The sequence below is a fragment of the Trachypithecus francoisi genome, unplaced genomic scaffold, assembly GCF_009764315.1.
Source record: "Trachypithecus francoisi isolate TF-2019V2 unplaced genomic scaffold, Tfra_2.0 Lachesis_group21, whole genome shotgun sequence".
In the NCBI taxonomy this organism is placed as follows: domain Eukaryota; kingdom Metazoa; phylum Chordata; class Mammalia; order Primates; family Cercopithecidae; genus Trachypithecus; species Trachypithecus francoisi.
Genome location: NW_022681467.1, coordinates 37,908,846 through 37,922,411, shown reverse-complemented (window position 1 = coordinate 37,922,411; position 13,566 = coordinate 37,908,846). Strand labels below are relative to the sequence as shown.

General features: G+C 40.5%; 1 protein-coding gene across 1 annotated transcript in view; it reads left to right on the top strand.

The window, feature by feature from the left end:
• Positions 1 to 536: 536 nt before the first annotated feature.
• The window catches only part of LOC117068313 (receptor-type tyrosine-protein phosphatase T-like), a 112,162-nt gene continuing 99,132 nt past the window's right edge, over positions 537 to 13,566 (top strand). The window contains exon 1 of the mRNA XM_033185379.1: positions 537 to 937. Within this exon, the coding sequence (XP_033041270.1) occupies positions 563 to 937 (375 nt within the window). The 5' untranslated portion in view covers positions 537 to 562. The remainder of the gene's footprint in view (positions 938 to 13,566) is intronic.

Genomic DNA, 13,566 nt, shown 5'->3' with positions numbered 1-13,566 from the left:
AGACAGAAGGCAGGCACAGAGGGCTTCAAATGCCAAGATGAGGAGTTTAGATTGTATAATTTGTACAATGGAAGGCCTGTGAAAGTGTTTGAAGAGCTACATGATTAGGAAGCCATATGATTAGGATGACTGATTAATAAATCAAGTGCATTAGAGGCAAAGAGACTAGTTGAATCTGGGTAAGAAGTGCAAAAGTGCCCAACTAAGGCATTATCAGTGGAAGAAGAAAAGAGAAGTGGGGCAGATGCAAACATACAGAAGCCAAATCAACAGAATTCTGTAAGACTGTTGATTAAGATAAGGAGTGAGAACTAAGGAGTTAAGAACTGAGGATGAGCCCTAGATTCAGGTTCTGGCCACTTGTCAGATGGTACTACCATTTACTAAGAAAAGAAATGTAAAAGGAGGAGCAGACAGGTTTGTCAGGGTTGGGGCTGAGTTGAGTTTTAGACGTGTCTAGTGTGAGCTGGCTTTGAGACAGCTAAGTGGAGGTAAAGTTCTACATCGTGGTAGGTTTGAAAATCTGATGCTCAGGACAAAAGTTTTGTTGTAGACAGAAGCAATGTTTCCATACAGGAGAAGTTGGGTTGACAACATTAGAGCTAACAAGCTCATTCTTCCAGAGAGTTGCTCATCCATCTGTGTCCCTTCTTTCCGGTCCAGTGTTTATCAGCTGGTTGTCAAGGAGGAACGACCACAGAAGTCACGGAGGGCAGCTGACATTATTGAGTGCTTTTCGGTGCCTGTGAGCTATCGGAATGCCTCCAGCCTCGATTCTCTACACTACTTTGCTGCTGAGTTGAAGCCTGCCAACCTGCCTGTCACCCAGCCATTTACAGTGGGTGACAATAAGACATACAATGGCTACTGGAACCCTCCTCTCTCTCCCCTGAAAAGCTACAGCATCTACTTCCAGGCACTCAGCAAAGCCAATGGAGTAAGTATGGCCACATGGAGGCCATTCCTTATCTTGTTTGTATTTTCTCATTCTCGTATGATAAGTCAGCAGGACTCTAGGTGGAGGATGAAAAACTAAGGCCCCTAGGCCAAATCCAACCTCATGCCTTTAAATAAAAAAAAAAAAAAAAAAAAATACAGCTATGCCTGTTCATTTACATACTGTCTATGGCTGTTTTGATGCTTAAGAGTAAAGTTGGTTATAACACAGGTTATATGTCCCACAAAGCCTAAGATATTTATTATATGGCTTTTTTACAGAAAACCTTTGCACACTCCTGTATTAGAGTATAGAGATGGTGCTTTACTTGAGGAAATTACATGACCTCTCTGAGCCATAATTTCTTCATATATAATAATAATATCTGTCAATTTGTTATCTAGGAATGCACTAAGCATGGTTTAATTGATCAGTGATTAATACCCCCTTTGTCATTGCCATTGGTCACATTAGAAAATAGTGTTTCTCCAAAGACAAGGTAATCATTTTTGTGTCAAATATTTCTTTGGTCAAGGACTGGCGCCAGTCATAATATCAGAAAATCACAGGGCTGGAAAGGATATCAAAGGTCATTCAACAATCCCAAACACACACAAAACAATGGTTCTATCCATACTGCAACACCGGTTAACTGGCATTAGTGCTTATTCTTGAATACCTCAAATGACAGAGAACTCATTTATCTCTGAGGTAGCTTTAGTGTTTTCTGGAGTAGGGAGTGAGTGGGCTGTGTCTCTAAGGAGGCTTTTTAGTGTACTTACTGAAATGTTTCCTATTGAAGTTTCTACCCATTGTTGTTGATTCACACTCTTAGCATCGTACAAAACCAATGCAACCACCTTCTTGGTTTATAGTCTTTCAGTTACATAAGATCTTTTCTAATACCCTTTTCTTCTCTATACAAACGTGCCCATATGATTGTCTTTTCTGCAAGCTAAATATCTTTAGCCTCTTTTATTACACAAACTTGTATTTTCCATCTAGGTGGTCATATTTCTTTTCTTTTCTTTCTTTTTTTTTTTTTTTTGAGACAGAGTCTCACTCTGTCACCTAGGCTGGCAGGCTGGAGTACAGTGGCGCGATCTTGGCTCACTGCAAGCTCCGCCTCCTGGGTTCACGCCATTCTCCTGCCTCAGCCTCCCGAGTAGCTGGGACTACAGGTGCCCATCACCACACCCGGCTAATTTTTTTGTATTTTTGGTAAGACAGGGTTTTACCATGTTAGCCAGGATGGTCTTGATCTCCTGACCTCATGTTCCGCCCACCTCAGCCTCCCAAAGTGTTGTGATTACAGGCGTGAGCCACCGCACCTGACCTCAGTGTGGTCATATTTCTTTTAACAAACATCTAACAAACACTGACAAATGCTAAACCCTTCAGTTCATATTAAGGTTATGTGGTATGTGCCCTCTAAGAGCTTATAGAAACGTAAAGGAGTCTGTCATGTGCCTCGTTATGCATTGTATAACATGGAGAACTGAGAAGCTTGCTGGAGAAGGGAAGCCTGAGACAGAAGCAAGATTTGGTGAAGTGTGTGGGAACAGCCTGTGCAGGCTCTGGGTGGCCAAGATGGAGAGTTTAATCTGTCAATGGCAGTCAGTGCTTGGTGAGAAACCTGGATTGAGGATCTAATTAACATTTAGAATGTCCACATACCCATTTAAATTCCACTGTGGTATTTCAGTTCTGCATTTATTACTGGTTCAAGCAACACTCCTCACAGAGAGCATAAGACTACAAAGAGAAGCTGCCAGACTGCCTTCCACCTGTCCATCTGGTCTTCCCACTGCATGAAGCACTCTGATGTATTGAGCAGGAAGACATAAAAATTGGCAGAAGCATCTGGGGCTCCTCTTGTTCTCGGTTCTCGGCATTCCACGCTGGCCGGTGTATCAGTTCAGCACAACCCTCTAAGAAGTTGTGGCCTTCCCTGCTCTTGGCACGTATCAAAAGGTGCGGTTGAGTTTCCATGATGAGAAGGGAAAGAAGTAGTTTTACTTTATTCTTCCCACTAAGATACTCAAAAAACCTAAAAATAGAGCATGCCTATAGAACCCAGGAAACTAGCAAATGCATATCAGAAGGAATGTCCCCACCATAAGAGTGGTTGGCCCTGTGCCAACCACAGAGGTTTTGTTACAGGAAAAGGGTCCTGATCCAGACTCCAAGAGAGGATTCTTGGATCTCATGTGAGAAAGAATTCAGGGCAAGTCCATACAGTAAAGTGAAAGCAAGTTTATTGAGAAAGTAAAGGAGCAAAAGAATGGCTACTTCATGGAGCATCCCTGAGGGCTGCTGGTTGTCCATTTTTATGGCTATTCCTTGGTATGCTAAACAAGGGGTGGATTATTCATGCCTTCCCTTTTTAGACCATATAGGGTAACTTCCTGACATTGCCATGGCATTTGTAAACTGTCCTGATGGTGGTGGGAGTGTAGCAGTGAGGTCTACCAGAGATCACTCTCATGGCCATCTTAGTTTTGGTGGGTTCTTTACTGCAAACTGTTTTTATCAGCTGTTTTTATCTATAGTTTTGGCAAGCTTCTTTACTGCAAGCTGTTTTTATCAGCAAGGGTCTTCATGACCTGTATCTTGTACTGACTTCCCAGCTCATCCTGTGAGTTAGAATGCCTTAACCATCTGGGAATGCAGTCCAGTAGGTCTCAGCCTCATTTTACTTAGGTCCTATTTAAGATGGAGTTGCTAGGTTCAAATGCCTCTGACAGTTTGCTCCCCAAACATCCTATCAGAGACCTCCCTCTTCAAGACACAGGGACTTGCTATAGAGAAAAAAAAAGTATCTCACTCTGAAACTGCCTCATCTAGGAAGCAGTTTTGGCACTGCTTCGGAGATGAACAAGGCCATTTAATTACCTGTGCCTTCTATTCCACACCATGCATATGTACTCTTGCTTTGGAACTAAGATTCCCAGTAATGAAACGCAGGCAGGAATGGAATTGGATGAGTTATTATGCCACATGTCTTGCGGGTGCAGCTGACCTCACAGGAACAGAGCGGGGAAGAGTAGTGGGAGCTGGGCACTCAGAAGGCTGTATTTTTTTGTCAAAGGAAGAACTACACACTGTTTCAAATGACTGTCTTTAGTATTAAATTTTACTGAAAAGAGTTGGGTGAAAGGGTCATTGAAGCAGAACAGCCATTCTCAGTCTAACAAATCTCTGCCTGGTCCCTCTCAGATTTTTCCATATCATAAAGGACAGCAGACAATGATGTTAAGCCTGGAGGATTTTTGAGGAGAAAGTGTTATAATCCACAAATTCCTTATCAGCCAAGTTGTTGTTCTTGTGCAAATACATCAGAAAGACATTCTTAGTATCCAGTGGCTCCCACGTTCCCTGCTCCTAATAAATCACAGAGCAATGAGTCAAAATAAAGAAATCAAGAATTCAGAAATGTGGAATAAGAAGACCCACATGAGCATAAAACTAATTAAACATAGCATTAATGCTCAGTAATGGCTCTAAACGTGTTACAAAATGGAAGGTTAATGTAAAACGTAACTATTTAAGGCAAAGATGCATAATGCAAAAAATTAACAGTTATAATCTATCTGGATCTATAATTCACTATTTTGTTAACAAAAACAGACAAAGGAGAAGACGGATGAACGTAAATAAAAATCTGCTCATTTTCTCATGTTAAACAAGAGGGAATATATAATTACTGTTGTATTTCTGATACTGAGAACATTAAAAAGTATAGTCCTTTTAAACAAAGTCAGCTCTCCAATCTATACTTAAAAAGTTGAGAAACAACAGTCAACAAAGAAAAATGAAGACAATTAAGAAAACTATAAGTAAACGTGAAAATCAGAACTATTAAAAAAAGCCAGAAGATGAAAGCACTAGATTTGATGTGGGCGGGGAGGGGAAAGTGTTGTTTTGTTTCATTGTGAAAGAAAAAAAAAAACAGCTTAGGTCAAAAAAAAATTAGAATTACCCATATTTGTATCACTAAAAGATTAAAGACAAAGGATGAGCTAGAGTTATATTAAACTCAAGTGAAAGGAAAGCAGTCATGGGCATTTGTTGCGGGATGGTTGTGAGCCAGGTGGAATAATTTACTGTGAACAAATTTTATTGCTCCCTACTCTACCTGCAAGTTTTAGTCACAGCAGGGTAGGAGAATTCTGAGGTCTGGACATCTTTGTTCTATGGATATTAAGGATGGTTTGTCAGCTTAACAGAGTGGCTATGAATTCAACCTTTACTATCAAACTGCCTAGGTACAAAACCCTAGTAGCTGTGTGAATTTCAGTAAACTACTAAAATAATTAGATATGATGGATTAATTAAGGAAACATCTGTCAAGCACATGCAATATGTCAAAAAAGGCTTTTTTCTGAGTGCTGAGAATGCAGCAGTGAGTCAAGCAAAGATCCCTGATCTCATTGTTTTCATTCTAGTGGGGGAAAGAACAAAAATAAATAAGTGAAATAATGTATCAAATAATGAATCCTTAGGTTTCACATTAGGAATGTGAAAGTCAGTCATTAAATGTTTACTATTATTAGCATGAGGATAAAGACATTTTGTAGACTCTTTGTTGATCTGTGAATATGGAGTATTTTAATCCAGCCATGTGAATACCATGCAGAGTTCAAGTGTGGCGTGCATTATAAGACATGGTGCTCAGAGTTCTTGCAGGCATTTTCATGAAGCATGAGTTGTTCACAGGCACTTGCGTTGGGAATTTTGTTCCAATTAGTAATCTCACATTTACCCATGGATGCTTTCTTACAGACAATAAGAGTAGTCCCATTTGTCTTGGCACACTGTCTTTGGTGCCTAATTCACAACACCTGTCTCTTATGAATTAAACCATGTTGTAACCATTTGTTTTGGATACAGCAATATTATAGAACTATAGCATCATAGAGTAGGATGGACTTTGAAGTGTCATCTAGTCTAGACCAGAAGCCAAAACAAAAATCTCCAATAAAGCATCCTTAGCAACACATTATATTGCTTCAGCTTGATCAGTGCAAATTGCTGGAGTGAAAGGGAGTTAATTCCTTTGTGGAGCAGGTAAAATTATTAAAACTTTTTTTCCCATATAAAGCCAAATTCTGTCTCCTTGACTCTCCCCTTGTAGCCACTTGTATTGATTTGAACAAATCAAAACTTTCTTTCCTGTGTTAGCCTTTCAGAGAAAATAAGACAGTACCAACTATCTTCCTCTGGCCATTCAAGTTATTTCTCATTGATAATTAACATGCTATTACTTCTTTTATTTTTCATATGGTGTAATTTCTAGGTATCCTTCATCCTACTCACCCTTTTCTCTGATAGGCTCCTTTTCCCCTCCAAGTTCTCCTCAAAAACAGTTGCCCACAACCTATCACTGTTCTTCAGATATAGTTCAGACATGCCTGCTAGATTTTAACTAAGCCTCCTGTCTTGAACCTTTCCTAAGACATTATTTCTCAAACATTCCAACATGTTTTCACTTTGGGGCCTTAATTCATGGTGCATTTTACCTCCATCTCTCTTTTCTTCATTGTTTGCAGAACTGGTTTCTTCTCATTTTTCAGACCTGAGTTTCAATCTCACATCTCCAGAGAACAGTCCAACCATATTACCTGGGAACCACCCACCAGCACTCACTCATATGTTAACCCACTATTTTTCTATATTACATTAGATATGTATTTTTATTTGCACATGTTGTTGGGTACTGCATGCCTCCAACAGCATGCTGAGAGCTCCAAGAGTGATGAATTGTGGTTGGTTTGTTTGGGTTTGTTTGTTTTTTTGACTGCTATATCCTACATGCTGAGTGTAATATTTAACACATAATAAACACCTAATAATCATTCAGTGGATTAATGAAAGAATGAGACTATGAACTGTTTCTTGTTGTCTGTGAGTCTGATTCCTCACTTTGAAATAGTAATATATACTTCGCACAGTCTTTTTGAGGATTAAATAAGAAAAGGATCTTGAATAATGAAAAGCACCAAGTAGGTGTCAGTACAATCTGAATTTCCATTCAGTGTAGAATGAGAGATGTGGTTTGAACCATTTTCATCGTAGACAGAATAGTCCTAAAGGACTTTTTTCTCCATCAGAGTAAGATTTTTTTTCCCCAGATGTCTCATTTCCTAAGCTCCAGGCTTCCTGGGCAGCCTTGATTTCCTCCAAATCCTCCAAATGGTACCCAGGGTAGCTGTCTCAGTTGTAAACAGCGGGTGGGTGCAGTTTCGCATTGTTTCTTTCACACTCTTCCCAGAATGAGGTCTGCTGAATCTACTGTTCTCTGCATCCTCACCACCATTAGCCATAATTGTGAAGTTGAAAGGACCATAATTAACGGTTGGATGCAAAATAAGTGTGGCAAACTCATGCAAATATCCATCAGAAGCCACCTTTTGTTGGGCAATGCTGTTATGCATGTTCTATTTATGCAGAGGATAAAAGTCTTTTCTTGTCATATCCTTTTCATCATGTAGGGGTACATTTAACCTGGATGATGCCTCTGCCAAATGCTAAGCTAAATAAGAGAAGTGGGAAGTAGCAGGGTGATTGTTCTCTCTCTCCTACTTCCTCCTCCAGTTCTTGAACTCAATTGCCTCTTGAGAGCAGTTGGAAACCAGATGCTATGTTGAACTGGTCACAATGCTTGCAGTATAATCACGTTATAATAGTTGGGATTATCTAGGTAGAGCTAGGTTAGGGAAAATTCTGTGTCTCTGAATGAATTGGAAGAAATTATATTCAGTTGTGTCCAACCACTGTTAAAGAAATGGTTGCACATGGATGGGTTTTCTGTGGCATGATAGAGTGGAAAGAACTGAAAGTTGAGCATCAGACAGACTTGGCTTTGAATTTTGGCTGCTCTCGGCTATGTGAACTTGAACAGTTTACTTAACAGCTCAAGATGGAGAATATGATTAATGATCTTCCTTAAAAGAAATCAGGAGAGAGTAAATTAGACAATGTATATTAAAGTATCTCATAGCATTACAGTTGTACTATTTGTTCTTTTTTCTTTTGGCTACTTTCCAGAGGCTCCTCTTCTGAGGGGGAAGAGGGTTGGGGCATCCTTACCTGGCATGTACCAATTTGTCCAGTAAACTCCACATGGAAGCACACACCTTCCTAACTTTGGAGGACTTTAGGATTTGTGTCTGTGTCCTAGCTGTTGACTGCCTTGACTCACCCCAGGCTGTATTCCCTTAGTTTAACTTCTCATACATGGTTTTGTTACTGGAAAGGGGTCCAGATCCAGACCCCAAGACAGGATTCTCGGTTCTTGTGCAAGAAAGAATTCTAGGCGAGTCCACAGCAAGTTTATTAGGAAAGTTAAGGAATAAAATAATGGCTCCTCCATAGACAGAGCAGCAGTATGAGCTGCTGGTTGGCCATTTGTGTGGTTATTTCTTAATGATATGCTAAAAAAAAGGCGGGAGGGTGGATTATGAGTTTTCTGGGAAAGGGGTGGGCAATTCCCAGAACTGAGGGTCCCTCCCACTTTCAGAACAATAGGCTAACTTCCTGATGTTGTCATAGCACTGTAAACTGTCGTGGTGCTGGTTGAAGTGGCTTTTAGCATGCTAATACATTATAATTCGCATATAATGAGCAGGAGAATGACCAGCAGTCACTCTTGTCACCATCTTGCTTTTGGTGGGATTTGGCTGGCTTCTTTACTGCAACCTGTTTTATCAACAAGGTCTTCATGACCTGTATCTCATGCTGACCTCCTGTTTCTTCCTGTGACTTAGAATGCCTAACCTTCTGGGAATACAGCCCAGTAGGTCTCAGCCCATTTTACCCAGCCCCTATTCAAGATGGAGTTGCTCTGGTTCAAAGGTCTCTGACAGTTTCAAGCCCGATGTCTGTTCCTGTTGAGTCTTCCAGCACAATCTTACCTTTTGGGTATGATATTGCCCTTTCTACCCCATTTCTTATTTCTCTTGTTAGTTCAGTGACTGTTCGCATGTCACATATGAAAACCTCAGATAGACATGGAATGAGAAGCTGTAGGAGTTCCAAGCTCTAGAGGGTTCGAGTTAAGATCATCAGGAGATCACATGGCAGTTTGGGTCTTGGATACCCCATCAGGAAGTTTATTTAATAACTCCTATATTGGCTAAGATAAGCTAAATTATTCTGTAGTAACAACAACAAAATCTCAGTGGATCACTTCTGCTATATATTTGAAATGGGTCAGCAGAGGGTCTCTGCTTGTTGCAGGCACTCAGAGACTCAGGCCAACAGAAAGTCCATCTTGACACCACCACCAAGTCTGAGAAAGAAAAATATGGAAAATAGAGCATTGGTTCTACAAGTTTCCACACAAGATGGTGCATGGCATTTTCACATTCCACTGGCCCATGTGGTTACATGGCCACACTTAATTTCAAAAAGGATAAGGCAGTGCCTTCTATATGCGTAGGAGAACTGGAATATTTGAGAACTTTCCCAATGATTACCACAATTTTTCATGATGACTAAGCCTCCCCTTCATATTCTCACAATACCCAGACTTGCTCCTGAAGCACCTGGGCAGTTCCTACCACAAATCCTGAGGAATTTCAATTGCTTGGGCACCTGCTGTGTCTCAGATACTAAGCAAGGTGCTCTCACCTATGCTGCTTCCCTGATTGGTCTCACAAAGTGACTACATTTTTGTCAGTAGATGGACGAAAACCCAGAAGACCCCAGAATCCCATGGGGTCTCAGTTACTTCAACCCGAAGGAGGGATTTTAGTAACAGCTTTTCCCCTTTACCTCCATGGAGGAATGATAAAGAAATGCCTGAAACTCAATGTGCTGCTGTTCCACCCTGAAAAGCAACAGTCTTCCAATGCTTCTATAACTCAGCAAATCTTACATCTGTACCACCCATCGGTAGCTGAGCCAGGGCATCAGAAAGCTGTGACCCAGAGGCCCCCACATAACCGTTCGCTGACTTGTCACTAGAGTCTATGTTCGGAATCGATTTCTGGATTTTATTAGCTCTGCAGAGCCCTGCTGAAGTGGAGAAGAAGACTGAACTAGACGCTTTGAATCCAGGATTATCATCACAACCTTTCCATATACTCCTTAGGAAAATCTCGATCTGTTAAACATCCACTCACAATTCTTGTCTGTCACCAGAGCCTAGGTTCCATGCCCTATTTACCTGCCTAGAACTCTTTCCCAGTCCTCAGTGGACTCCATCTCCTGGGGCTCACCCATTTACTTGGGCATCCCTGCTTCCAGGCCTCCATTCCATTGTTTGAGCCTTTAAACCCCTGCTGGAGCTCTGTTGGGGCCCAGACTTCTTTCCTCAGGTAAGATAGAAATTCCCCAAGTGTCACCTTGTACAGATACCAAGATGAGCTCTCCCAGGTTGCTAATTTATTTTTTCATTCACTTACAGTGTCCACAGATTTTATTATCATGGTATGAGACCTGAGGGAGCAAGAACATTTTCCTTCCCATGCAAATATACTTTAAATTCATTTGGAAAGGGAGATGAAGGTTACCCAAATGTTGACAGCTGATAATCCTGTCAGCCCGGGCCTTCAGGGATAAATGCTGCAGACTCCAGTCCCAACAAAGCTCATGGAAATAGCAGCCTCAGTTTCTATATAGCAGAGTCTCTGCCTCCATCAGGCCCCTATAATGTAAGGAACCTCATGAAGCTTGGACTGATTGCCTTCAAATGGTGAAAAAGTAGAGAAAGTTCTGCATTTGGAAATTGTATCCATGGATTTAAGAACTGACTTTTCCATTTCTCAGCTCCATGGACTGAATACTTGCCTGCCAAACCTCAGTTTCCCCTCTGTCAAATAGGGATGAGATGTGTCCTTCAAGCTCACTAGGAGCTTTGTAATAAGTAAACGGTAGGTGTGATGACTCTCTGCAAACCCCTAAGGACCTTTCAAATAAAGGTATAGTTGCTAAAACAGACACACACGTGCACACATACACACACATGTTAAAACTGATACTCAATTCAGTTATTGGAAAACTTTGAAGTATCTTTGGTGGAAACATTTGGGTATGTGAATCTAAATTTTTAACTGTAAATTTTATGAAATTTATATACAGAACAAGAATTCAGCATATGTGCATATACACATAAATATTTTAGCATGTATATAGATATATATAGATTCATGTGTATATATGAGTATGTATGTATACATGTTCAATTAAAATTTTATTTCTTTTTACTTTTATTTTTTGAGACAGAGTCGCACTCTGTCACCCAGGCTGGATTGCAGTGGCATGATCTTGGCTCACTGCAACTTCCGCCTCCAGGTTTAAGTGATTCTCCTTCCTCAGCCTCCCAAGTAGCTGGGACTACAGGCACGCACCACCATGCCCAGCTAATTTTTGTATTTTTGGTAGAGACGGGCTTTCACCATGTTGGCCAAGCTGGTCTCGAACTGCTGACCTCAAACAATCCACCTGCCTCGGCCTCCCAAAGTGCTGGGATTACAAGCAGGAGCCACCACATCAGGCCCTAAAATAAAAATTTTAAATTAGTCTAAGGATCTTATAGTGGGATAAAGAGTAATCATTGCACCAGAGGCCTAGTATAGTTGGTTAATGAAGGGTACACTATCCGTATCTCCTTAGCTTTCTCGAAGCCAAGGCAAAAAAGAGCACGTGGCAGATTTGCATAGCTTCTCTTACTTGAAGGAAGCATACGTATTTTTCATGAAAGACACTAAGAGGGTGATTTATCACATATATCCTTGCATAAGAAGCCCTGAGTTGATGCTGGTCAATGTCATCAGAACATTTTTGCTCAAACACTCAATTAGTCCTTTTTATATCAATCCTATGAAGTCTGAGGTTAAAATATAAAAAGTTAATGGAGACATTTGCACTCAAGGATTCTCTTCCCTGCACTATAAAATGGCATTAATGCTATTAAATAAGATTAATGGATTTCCAAGTTTGTTTCACCTCAGCATTTTTGATTAATATGCCTAGCATGGGGTCTTTTCTATTGCATAGATTGTCACTGACCAGCCATGTGACCTTAGGCAAGTGACTTAGGCTCTCTGAGTCTCTTCCTCTTTTGGAAAACATTAGTGCCCATAGTATCAACTTTATAAGAATGTTTCTAAATATTAAATAATAAGATGCATAAAACACTTATCACAGTGCCAAACAATAAACATCCAATTAATGTCAGATATTGCTATTAGATATCACAGGTGGGATAGAGTGTAGAGGTACACTCAGGGAAGAACAAGTAAAATCTGTAGGGGCAGAATTTTTTAACCCATGTATCAAATTTGAATAGAGTATGAACATGATGTGGGATCAGGGAATTCAGGAGAAGGAAAAAAATTAGTGAAGTCCGGGGTTTCCAGAGATGCCAGCTGACACACTGGCTGCATGAAAGAAAGGGAGTGAGATGTCAAAGGAAGTTTGGGAATGTTGTGCTTATGGAGAGGCAAGTGGAGAAGTGGGACAATTCTTCTGCAGTCCCTTTCCTTCTAGAGGCTGAATTTTCATCAAGTGTCATCTTTTACATCATGACCCTCAAATTTGCAAACCCATAAATGCAGTTTATTGGGCTACACAGTTGAAGAGATTGACATGAACCATATGTACAAGACACAGATGAAAATAGTAGGCAATGATTCATTCATCTCTTTCAAAGTTATTCTTGCATCTTTCCTATCAGCAAAGTCTGGGTTTCCTGCTTTACAGCACCTTCTATATTCAGCCATCACCAAGTTCTCTTTGTTCTACACTCTGAAGTTCTCTCTAATCCATATACTTTTCTCATCTCCAGTGCCACCATCGTGGTTCTGGATAGTAACATCTTTTGCCTGGACAACCTCAACAGTCTCCTAACGCTTCTTCCCACATCCATGATTGCTTGTCTCAAACAGGTTCTCGAATCGCAGCAAGTGTAAATTGGCACTATAGGTATTCTCATTTAACATACAAGCAAGCCAAGGCTGTGAGAGGCTATGATTTGCTGAAGCATACTCCAGAAACAAGAGAACGAGCTGGGTTTGAATCTGTGCATGTAAAAATGTAGTTAAAAGTCCTATACATTTACTGCTCTGTTTCATGCCAGGTCTTAGTCCCACAAGATAGTTTCATAGAGGAATATGGCTGCACTAGAATCAGCAGGATCCCAAATCCCTTATGCACTCATACTTTTCTTTTCCTCCCACCAAACATGGCCAGTCTAAATACCTTAGTCAATCTTGAAACACCTGCTGGCCCTGCCATTAACATCAACAAATAATGAGGAGTTGTACTAATAACAATTATCATAATAAATTGGCCTTTGATTACATCTGTCACCTGAGAATTTCAAAGACTTTACAAACATCAATTAGTAATTACAGCTCAATGGATCTCTTACAGAGAGCAGGAATCATTAAGGTCAGATAAGAGCTGTGCAGGGAAGCATGAAGGACTGCTCTGGTTTGGGTTGGTTTAAACCAGGGGGTTGCCAGCTCCTAATAGAAAGTCTAAGTCCCTCTTCATGAGGTGCAGAGAAACTACATTTCCAACTTTTCAATTAGGGGATAGTTTGTACACAGCCTCAAAGTCCTATTGTTGAGGAATGGGAAGTATAAAATGCAGTATTGGAAGGGAGCTTGTAAGTTGTC